The sequence below is a fragment of the Bemisia tabaci genome, chromosome 10 (genome assembly GCF_918797505.1).
Source record: "Bemisia tabaci chromosome 10, PGI_BMITA_v3".
Classification (NCBI taxonomy): Eukaryota; Metazoa; Arthropoda; class Insecta; order Hemiptera; family Aleyrodidae; genus Bemisia; species Bemisia tabaci.
Window position 1 is genome coordinate 18,754,865 of NC_092802.1, and position 9,636 is coordinate 18,764,500.

Genomic DNA, 9,636 nt, shown 5'->3' on the forward strand with positions numbered 1-9,636 from the left:
AAGAAAACTTTAATTTTGACGTTTAAACGCTCTACGGACTTCGGAAAAAAAATCGATGAACATTTGTATTTTGACAAAATGAAATGCAACAAGAAAATAAGAAATCTGTAACATCACAAGCCCAAATGATTTCCTGGGTGCAATGGTGGAAGGTAAGGGGAAATCGGATGAGCGATATTAATGTAAGCCGTAAAGTATTACGTAGGTATGTAGATTTGTTTTTCTTCGAAAAACTGAAAAGAAACAGCGTACATCTTGAAACTTCGCTATTTCGATAGGTGTTTTGCCACTCTTACCATAAAAATTGTCCCATGCCACCTCCTAATAATGGAAAAATGAAAAAAATAAAAAAAAATTAAAATTAGCTCCGCTCATGAGAGCACCGTCCTTAGTTACAAAACTGGACATATTTTCCCATACTTATCCAACTGCCAAACTGAAACTAGACTTTTAATGTTTAAATTTGTGTTTAAGGGAGGGAGTAGACAAGCCCTTGGATACCCATGACAAAAATAATGATCTAAATTTAGCTCGTTCACAACATTTTGTGTTTGTGAGAGCGCAACGACGGTAGTCCATCTCGATAGTTTCCGCGTTTATTCTGGCTTACTTGAGTCCAAATGAGCGAGTCTCGAAAATATCATTACCTACCCAGGAATTGCACCATGCGGCATCATCGCGCGGCTCCAGAATTTTTCGGTGCGGCAAGAAAGGAGCTTGGCGCGAACGGAGACAGAGCCATTTAGGTGCCAAATCTCACCAAAAGCACCTAATTATTTTTAAAATTTCGATTGCTTTAGATGAAAAATCCGTCACAGACGAGAAGAAAATCAATAGTAGCGGCAGCAATGCAGGGATAAGGAGCCGGATGATTCATCCCACTTCCTGAGCCTCCGCGAGGATCCAAGTTTGAACGGGCCAATGGGAGCGGCGAACGCGGCGGTGTGATGTCATAACCACGCCTAAAATCCGTTGCGGTTGTGGGAAGAGGAAGGTCATATAAAAAGCACCAACCGCCACTGGCGCGCATTCTTTGTGTGCTAAGCCGCCCCGTTGTTCGCAGCTTCGCATACTCGTGAATTCTCCTCCTGCTTTTAATTTATTTCCTGTGGATTTTTAACTCAATCTTTTGAAAATGGTAAGTTTTTGTAGTTAGACCTCAATTATCCTGTGTGTTTCGACGTTTTCCCCCGGTTTCTTCGCGTATTTTCACGGATTTTCAGTTCAGTGTGTCGCGGTGTAACGGTTCTTCGATAGTGGCCTACTTGTGAATGTGTGAAGTTCAATCAACTTTCTCTTCCAGTTCAGCAGCCTTTCCTTTCAGTATCGTTGCTTTCTTGCTCAGCTTTCTCCATTTTTTTCTTTTCTTGCAGTTTCCAATGTCTGAGAGGTGAACTTACGCTTTATTTCTTGTAGATCGGCCCCGGTGGCCTGCAGTGAGAACGCCATTCCGGCGCCCAATGCCTCGCTTTCATTGTCTGGAACACTCTCCATTTAATTATTGCGAATTATTGTTGCCTGCTACTTTCCCAATTAATGATTTTAAGGCAGTATTCATGTACAAGCGTCCGTCTCTGAATCAGACATCAGGAAGGTCATCTGAGGTGTGAAGTGCATGGCTACCATTCCACGAGTTCCGATATCAGAGCTAGAAGCATCTTTAGCATGTTCTTTCTATGCTTAGCTCTGATCCAATTACATTCTAGTTCTTGAGACATAATCGAAATCAAGTTTGGTTCATATTGAGCTAACTACATACTAGTTAGGCCCTTTGCCGTACCTAATGATTGAAATTCACTTCCCATCACCCTGCCAGCTTGTCTCGTTAAATTTCAGCAATCCTGCCAGGTTATTTTATCGTTATTCCAGCAAGCTGAAAAACAATGATTCGTGCTCCTAATTTTTAAGTCTGGACCAGAAAGATTAGGGTCAAATCAGTCGAGGTTTAATCGCTGAATCACCTATGTTTGCTTCCCTCAACAGAAACACGCTGAAAAACTTTGCTGCAAAATTATTGCATGTCAATTCAGTGTTCTGCCTTCCCTGGGCGCCATACGTCTAAAAGGAGGGGGGGGGCTGGGCCATCTTGGCGCCCTCTAAATTTGACCAATTGGACCAGTAAACACTGCAGCTCCGCATTCATGTCTTCTGCAAAGTTTCATTCGCCCATGGCCTGTATGCAAAAATTTCATTTGGCTCCCAATAATTGGGCTTTCCGGCTAAGGTGGCTCCTGATATATTAGGGGGAAGGCAGTTACACTATTTCAAGGTATGCCTCTTGTGAATCACATAGCCTCAGTCAGTAATGTCAGGAGAAAGAGCTCTTGCATATTGCTAGGATCAGCAATTCTAGTTTTTTTTTCTGGTTGTAAAATTTTATGAGAAACATTTTGGCCATTCCTGGAATTTTGTAAGTTTTACTTTCTTAGTGCTTCACTGTTTGAGTGAACTAGGATAAGTGTTCCCCACTCCCCAAAGCATTCAGCATTTATTAGGAGATTTTCTGGCCTCTGAATGTTCTGTCATTTTGGTACCTGTGAGAGAGTGTAACCTAAGTAGGTATTCATGGTTATGACAGCTGATGGTTTTTCCTTGATTTTTTGAACTAGAGAAACATGCAATTTTTGTTGTAATTCAAATCCTAAATTTTTGAGCAGACCAAAAGTTTGTGATCAGCTGATTATTCTTCAATTTTTATCTGCTGCTCATCAGGGCAATGTATTCATCCAATCGTTATATTAATCCCTCGTTAGCTCAGTTGTTCAGAAGTGTAAGTGATGTCTTGTTGGGATTGCCTCAATTTAGCAGGTTGTATCTGCTTGATTTCTTTTTGTGACGCAACAAAAAGTTTTTGTGGGAACATGGATAATTTAATTCAAATTTGAAGCTCAGAAATTGTTGTGCTTCTCATTCACTTGGTCAAATGTGGAGAAATCCTTGAGAATTTTATGTACATGGTGGTCTCTGGAGTGATTTGGTGAAAGAACTGAAGCTCAAAACTTTGGGTGATAATGCCTGTGCGTATTACCAAGAGGATGTAATATCATGAAATAGCTCAAAATACTGACTTATCAATTTCAATTCCATTTTCACTCATTTTAGATTAAACTTCCAATCACAACAACAGTTTGAAGAAATTTGTACGTTTCCATCTGAGCAAGATTCACCGCAATTGTAAAATTTCTTGCATCGCTTTATGCTGTGAACTGTGCATGTTTGAGCTCTTGCAAATTCCAGAGATGTACGATTTAGGCACTTTTACTTGAAATTTCTTGACAAACAAGAACAAGCTCTCAAGCTCATATTAAGCCCTCCAAGCTTTGGCTGGCACCTTTGGCCAGCCTCAACTTTCATGAGTTCTTCGGAGGCATCAGAGAAAAAAAGTTGCTGATTTTTCACGAATTGCCTGATGACCAATTTTCGTCATGTGACTGGCATGGCAGCTTAAATCTGTTGCCATTGTGTTCTTTTTAGATTTACCAGTTTTCTAGGTTTTGTTTTTGTTTACTTCAGGAGTGTTCTTGAGACATTGAGGTTATCTCAACGCTCAGCGGCCTTTCCCAGCACCTTTTAAAGGTGCTGGACGATTGTGTTGGCCGATGACACGCCATGACAGCGGGCAATTAGCGAGAAGTCAGCAAGTCTTTTAGAACGATCATCAAACTTTCAACGGTCCTCATAGGGAAACCAACAGTTGACCTGATGCCTCCAGAGAATGCATCTTAGTTAATTAGTAGCCTGGAAAACAGAAGTGATCATTCGGTCACCTCGCGACCTCGGTGACTAAAGTGTCTACCCCAGCCTCCTGAATTCTCTAAGTTTCAAAATCCTACAATATTAATTGATGATCTAGTATTTTGGATATTAAACCAGTGTTTAACATTTTTAAATTCTCATGAATTAATATCTCTGTTCTACAGCGTGAATGTATCTCCGTACATGTTGGACAAGCTGGAGTCCAGATTGGTAACGCCTGCTGGGAACTCTACTGCCTTGAGCATGGCATCCAGCCTGATGGTCAGATGCCCTCTGACAAGACCATTGGAAGCGGAGATGATAGTTTTAACACCTTCTTCAGCGAGACTGGAGCTGGAAAACATGTTCCCCGTGCTGTATTCGTAGATCTAGAACCCACCGTTGTCGGTAAGCCTGTCCTTCATTCTTCTAACTTAAAAATTTACTTGAACATCAAATGAAGATTTAAATTACTGATGCATTGTTGTTGAGTATCATCAACAACGATCTGTCAAACTGGGCATCGGACTCCTTGATGGTTGCTTAATTTTGATTGTTCCACACAGCAGGCTGTATTACTTTTGGAAGTGTGCATTCACAGCACTGGAGGTCAATCCATGATTGTGATTGGTCTAAGGCAAATCAGTCGCCTGAGTACTGGATGTAAGAAACAAACTTATTTGCTGGAATTCTTATATGATACCCTGTATATAGGCAAATTATAGCTCGCACATTGTATGTTGAAGCAAACTTCAATCTCTGATTAGCTCTGCATTAACCACCCCTCAACAGGTTAATTCATGCAGTCAGATGGAACCACTGATGAGTGGTGACAATTCTTTGACGTTTTTCTCAACATAAAATGCACGAGCACTAGTAGCTTGAGACTGCTCTGAAATTACTTTTTTGTTCTCCTTACTTAGGTGTTTTCATCAGGGTTGCTGAGATGTGTCATTAAATTATTAATCTTGTGAATTTTTGAAAATTAGTTCATGCCATCTACTGTCTGTCATTATCTACACTCAGTCAGTAAATTTTTAATGATGTTTTTAAAGCAAAGAAATCCGTTTGAGAGAAGCACCCCGGCCAGCTATTATTCAAAGAAAATCAAAGACAGACCTTTAAATCATACTCACTTCTGTTTTCAGATGAAGTCAGAACCGGCACGTACAGACAGCTGTTCCACCCTGAACAGTTGATCACTGGAAAGGAAGATGCCGCCAACAACTACGCCCGAGGTCACTACACTATTGGAAAGGAAATCGTCGACTTAGTATTGGACCGCATCCGTAAATTGGCCGACCAATGTACCGGTCTCCAGGGTTTCCTCATCTTCCACTCCTTCGGTGGTGGTACCGGATCTGGATTCACCTCCCTTCTCATGGAACGTCTCTCAGTCGACTACGGAAAGAAGAGTAAATTGGAATTCGCAGTCTACCCAGCACCTCAGGTTCGTTTGACTTTATGCTACTCTACACTTGAATCATCAAAGCAAATCAATATAAATTTTCAATTTTAGTAGCACTGGTATATCCTCAGAGAGGAGCCATCTTTGGCCTTTTTGTAAATTCCTATTTCATTTCTTTTAACTGAGATGGCAACTCCAGTTCAGTATGACATAGTCAGCATAGTGAAACAGAGGAATATCTAATGCAGTGCTGTTCACAGCAAAGATGTATCGTTGAGTCCTTTGTCACTATTCTGGATCTTTCCACTCAGAATGCGTAAGACATGACATCTTACTTGAAATAATAATCATTTTCAAGATCTATTTATTTCAAAAATTTAAATTTACATAAGTACAATAATACAGCTCCATATGCCAAAAGTGAGTTTGTGTGGCATATGTTACTAAACCAAATAAAATAACAAGAAAATAACTGAACAATGGTTGGCATAGCTTGACGGAACAAAAAAATAGTATTTTTAAGGCTCAATAGAATGAGAAAAATTTACGACAAAAAAAGGGAAATTGTAGATGCAGAAGAAAGACAAAGTATGAATGAATAACTAGAAGAAGTGGTACCTTAATTAATTGTTAAATTAGGAGAAAAATGAACAGAATTTATTGAAGTAGAGGGCTCTCTCCAAGATGTTGAAAAAAGTTAACTTTCCCATATATGCTGAAGAATTCCTTTTGAGATTGACATTTTGAAAGATATTTTATAAAGTTTGAAGGATCTATGGCGGTCTATTCACAGGTTAATCTGATCCCACCAAACTGTTAATTTTTTTTTGCCTCTCCTGATATTAATGATTCTTTATCTTCTGCAGGTATCCACCGCTGTTGTCGAACCCTACAACTCAATCCTCACCACCCACACCACCTTGGAACACTCCGACTGCGCCTTCATGGTCGACAATGAAGCCATCTATGATATCTGCCGCCGTAACTTGGACATTGAGCGCCCCACCTACACCAACCTCAACAGGCTCATTGGTCAAATCGTCTCCTCCATCACAGCTTCCCTCCGATTCGACGGTGCCCTCAACGTCGACTTGACTGAATTCCAGACTAACTTGGTCCCATACCCACGTATCCACTTCCCTCTGGTCACCTATGCCCCTGTCATCTCCGCAGAAAAGGCCTACCATGAACAGTTGTCTGTCGCCGAGATCACCAACGCCTGCTTCGAGCCTGCCAACCAGATGGTCAAGTGCGACCCCCGTCACGGCAAATACATGGCCTGTTGCATGTTGTACCGAGGAGATGTTGTGCCCAAGGATGTCAATGCTGCCATCGCCACCATCAAGACCAAGAGAACCATCCAATTCGTCGACTGGTGTCCCACTGGTTTCAAGGTATGTTGAGAATTAATTGCATTTCTTTAAATTCATTTTTAGTTTTCTCAATTTTCTATGGTCTCAAGGGTTGGCACTCTTTATTTGGAAAAGTGAAATGTTGTTTATCAGTAAGCTCATGCAACATTCTTGCCTTTTTCAAAGTGGCAACTCTGCATACAGGACCTAATTATATCAATATTGCTGCTTGAAAGAAAAGGAAATTGCATAAAGGATAGATATAATCTTATTCATAGATAAATGTATTGTTAAGAAAGTATCCTAGTTCTGTGGCTGAATCCATGTAAAAAATTATAGATTAGTAAATAATCGAACAACTTCTTACCGTGGTATCTAATCTAAATTTTTGTCTGCAACTAAATACTTAAAAATCATTCTGAAGATCTGTTTTGTCTGGTTGCATACTTAATTTTCTCAGAAACGCCTAATATTTTTCCACTTTTTGAAAGCCTTTAAGATATGTCTAACTGTTTTGTTTCTAATTCCACATTTTTCTGTTAACAGGTCGGTATCAACTACCAACCACCCACTGTTGTTCCTGGTGGCGATCTTGCCAAGGTCCAAAGAGCCGTGTGCATGTTGTCCAACACCACCGCCATCGCTGAAGCTTGGGCCCGTCTTGACCACAAGTTCGATCTGATGTACGCCAAGCGTGCTTTCGTCCACTGGTACGTTGGAGAAGGTATGGAAGAAGGAGAATTCTCCGAAGCCCGTGAGGACTTGGCTGCCCTCGAGAAGGACTACGAGGAAGTTGGCATGGACTCCGTTGAAGGAGAGGGTGAAGGAGCCGAAGAATACTAAAGATAAAAGTTCCCAACAAACGAACAAATCCTTGATTATCTGTCCTGATGTCTCTCAATTACTGTTTTCCTGTGTTTGATTCCTTTAACTTATGTGATCCTATTTTTATTTTTTTACATTTTTCAAGTTTTGCTACGAATTAAAGAGTTTGAGAGAATTACTTACATGTGTTGTTTCATCTTAAAGAAAAATCCATCATACCTCATCCTTTAAGCATCCGTATGATCACCAGCTCATACAGCAAACGTTTCAACTTAAACACTGATGAAGGCGTTTACTTGTAGCCATTGAAGTGGAATTTACATTCTCTTAGAATAAAGTGCCCCCAAATCTATGCATAGTGCTTAATTAATTACATCCACTTTTCCAATTCTTGCAATCAATTGTGATTTTTTTTTTTTTTTTTTTTTTTCTCATATGGAATTACTCTTGCCCTCATTAGTTCAATATTTTGATGCACAAGCTCTAGGACGTATCAATACAAATAACCAGAATCTTGCTCAACCAGCTCTGATCAGCAATTTACTTCCTTTCTGCCCAATCTAATCTTAGAATTTTCCTTCACAGGTTGCCTAGCGATCAGGAAATGTCAGGGAATTTTTTTGGGTATCAGGGTATCTGCAAAAAATTTGGCATGTCAGGAAATTTTATTTTGTAATCGATTTTTGTGTTTGAGAAAAAGGAAAACATGATTTGCGAATTTCACTCTCTTGGAGATTTCTCACAAAATTCCTACCAGAAATTCTGCCAATATCCCTTAAGTTTCAAATTTTGGGCAAAAATATCTTGCGTAAGTTTAGGCACGATTTATTTTGCTGTATTTATCACCTTGTATTCCTAAAACTTGAAAAAATTCTACATGTAATCAGTTCAACCAGGCCTAAAAACTAGGAAATTTTCTTTTTTGTCAGGGGATTAATTTTGCCGCCTGTTAGAGAATTTTAATTTTTTCCCCAGTTTTTTGGCAGTTTTAATCAGGGAATTTTTTTTTTTTGAAATTGCCAGACACCCTGCCTCAGTCTTTACCTATGATAAGTTGACATTTTAAAATAGAACTTCTCATTCCGAATTTTCAACACAGCAACTATCAAGTCGAATCTCATTGAAGCAACAGCTAGGATGAAACCTCTTATAAGCTTGTCCTGGCCAGGATAGCAATCTATTACAAGACCTGATTTGCTTCATGTATCAAAGAAAATTTATTCCTCACCATTTCTATGGTGAAAAATTATGATGACCTCTTAGTGTATTTTTCTCATTTAACAGAGAGATTAACCTTGTTGGAATGCTTCTTTTAAGCACTTTGGATTTCCTTTTATTTTTTTTTTTTTTTCGCCCATCAAAATTTGGAAATTTCTCAAAGATGTTACCGGTATTGTTTAACTTTTATTCATCTAATTGTGAGATTGTACGATTCCCTCGAAAGTATAGTCATAGTTGAGGTGACAGACTATCTCATGGATCAGGTCACATATCAATTTTTGCTAAAAGGCAATTAGGAGATCTCGGTCTTTGCACTCAAAGTTTTTGAAGAATAATTGCAGCATGGAATCCAGCATGCATGCATGGGCATTAGTTAAAGCATGAAGCGCCAAAAGAACGCATAGTCACTTTTCTGAACTTAAATTTCGTTTTGGTATCAAGAATTTTCAAAACTTGAATTGCTGCTGACTCTCCGAGTGATGCGACCTGAAAACTTTGAGAGTCCTGTCCTACTTAGGAAAATGCAGATTTCCCAGAGGGAGAAAAGAAAAGTGCCTCTTCTATCCATCATCATGGAGTCATGCTTTGGAGCTATGCTTGTCTTATCTTGACCTTTTCATGAAAGAACTTTTTTCATGAAACATTTATGTCACATTATGAAAGTGTTCTGATAAAAGAAAGCATAGCTTCTACTAAGTTCCATTATGGTGGATCAAAAAGGCACATACATATCTTTTTTTCCTCTGAGAAATACTAAGCGCAGTTGACTGTTAAAATTCTTAGTGCCAAAAAGTAGTCAAGTTTTTGACAATTGTCTGAAAGGAGTTAGAAGTGACTACCTACATAGGTATCTTTTTGATTCTTTATATGTCAATTTTTGATAGCAGCGAAAAAAGCTGCTCTTCACAGGATTTTGGTTTTTAGTGGTTGGAATCAAATTTTTTACTTCATGCAAGTCGATTTAGGAACATTTTTTCTTTAGGACGCCCTTAAATCAGAAGACCCCAGTTTTATTGCATATCATTAAAACAAGCATACTAGAATTATAATTTTTTGCAAAACCAAGGAGTCACAATTACTGCAAATCAAGGCATC

General features: G+C 39.2%; 1 protein-coding gene across 2 annotated transcripts; it reads left to right on the plus strand.

The window, feature by feature from the left end:
* The first annotated feature begins 972 nt into the window (after nt 1-972).
* LOC109033392 (tubulin alpha-1 chain) lies at nt 973-7,498 on the plus strand. 2 transcript variants are annotated; one of them, XM_019045987.2, is made up of 5 exons: nt 973-1,138; nt 3,921-4,143; nt 4,884-5,185; nt 6,010-6,537; nt 7,042-7,498. In XM_019045987.2, exons 1-5 carry the CDS (start codon nt 1,136-1,138, stop codon nt 7,336-7,338), a joined length of 1,353 nt encoding a protein of 450 aa, XP_018901532.1. In that variant the 5' UTR covers nt 973-1,135; the 3' UTR covers nt 7,339-7,498. The 2 variants fall into 2 exon arrangements, with proteins under 2 accessions (XP_018901532.1, XP_072161609.1); XM_072305508.1 differs by lacking the exon at nt 973-1,138 and adding an exon at nt 2,702-2,770.
* The last annotated feature ends 2,138 nt before the right edge of the window (nt 7,499-9,636 follow it).

What these genes read in the sequence shown, in the direction of transcription:
- LOC109033392 (XM_072305508.1), top strand. Translation starts at nt 2,717, where the DNA reads ATGTATTCATCCAATCGTTATATTAATCCCTCGTTAGCTCAGTTGTTC. An exon ending in TAGCTCAGTTGTTCAGAAGT is followed by an intron (nt 2,771 to 3,920) that starts GTAAGTGATGTC and finishes TCTGTTCTACAG; the next exon opens with CGTGAATGTATCTCCGTACA. An exon ending in TCTAGAACCCACCGTTGTCG is followed by an intron (nt 4,144 to 4,883) that starts GTAAGCCTGTCC and finishes TTCTGTTTTCAG; the next exon opens with ATGAAGTCAGAACCGGCACG.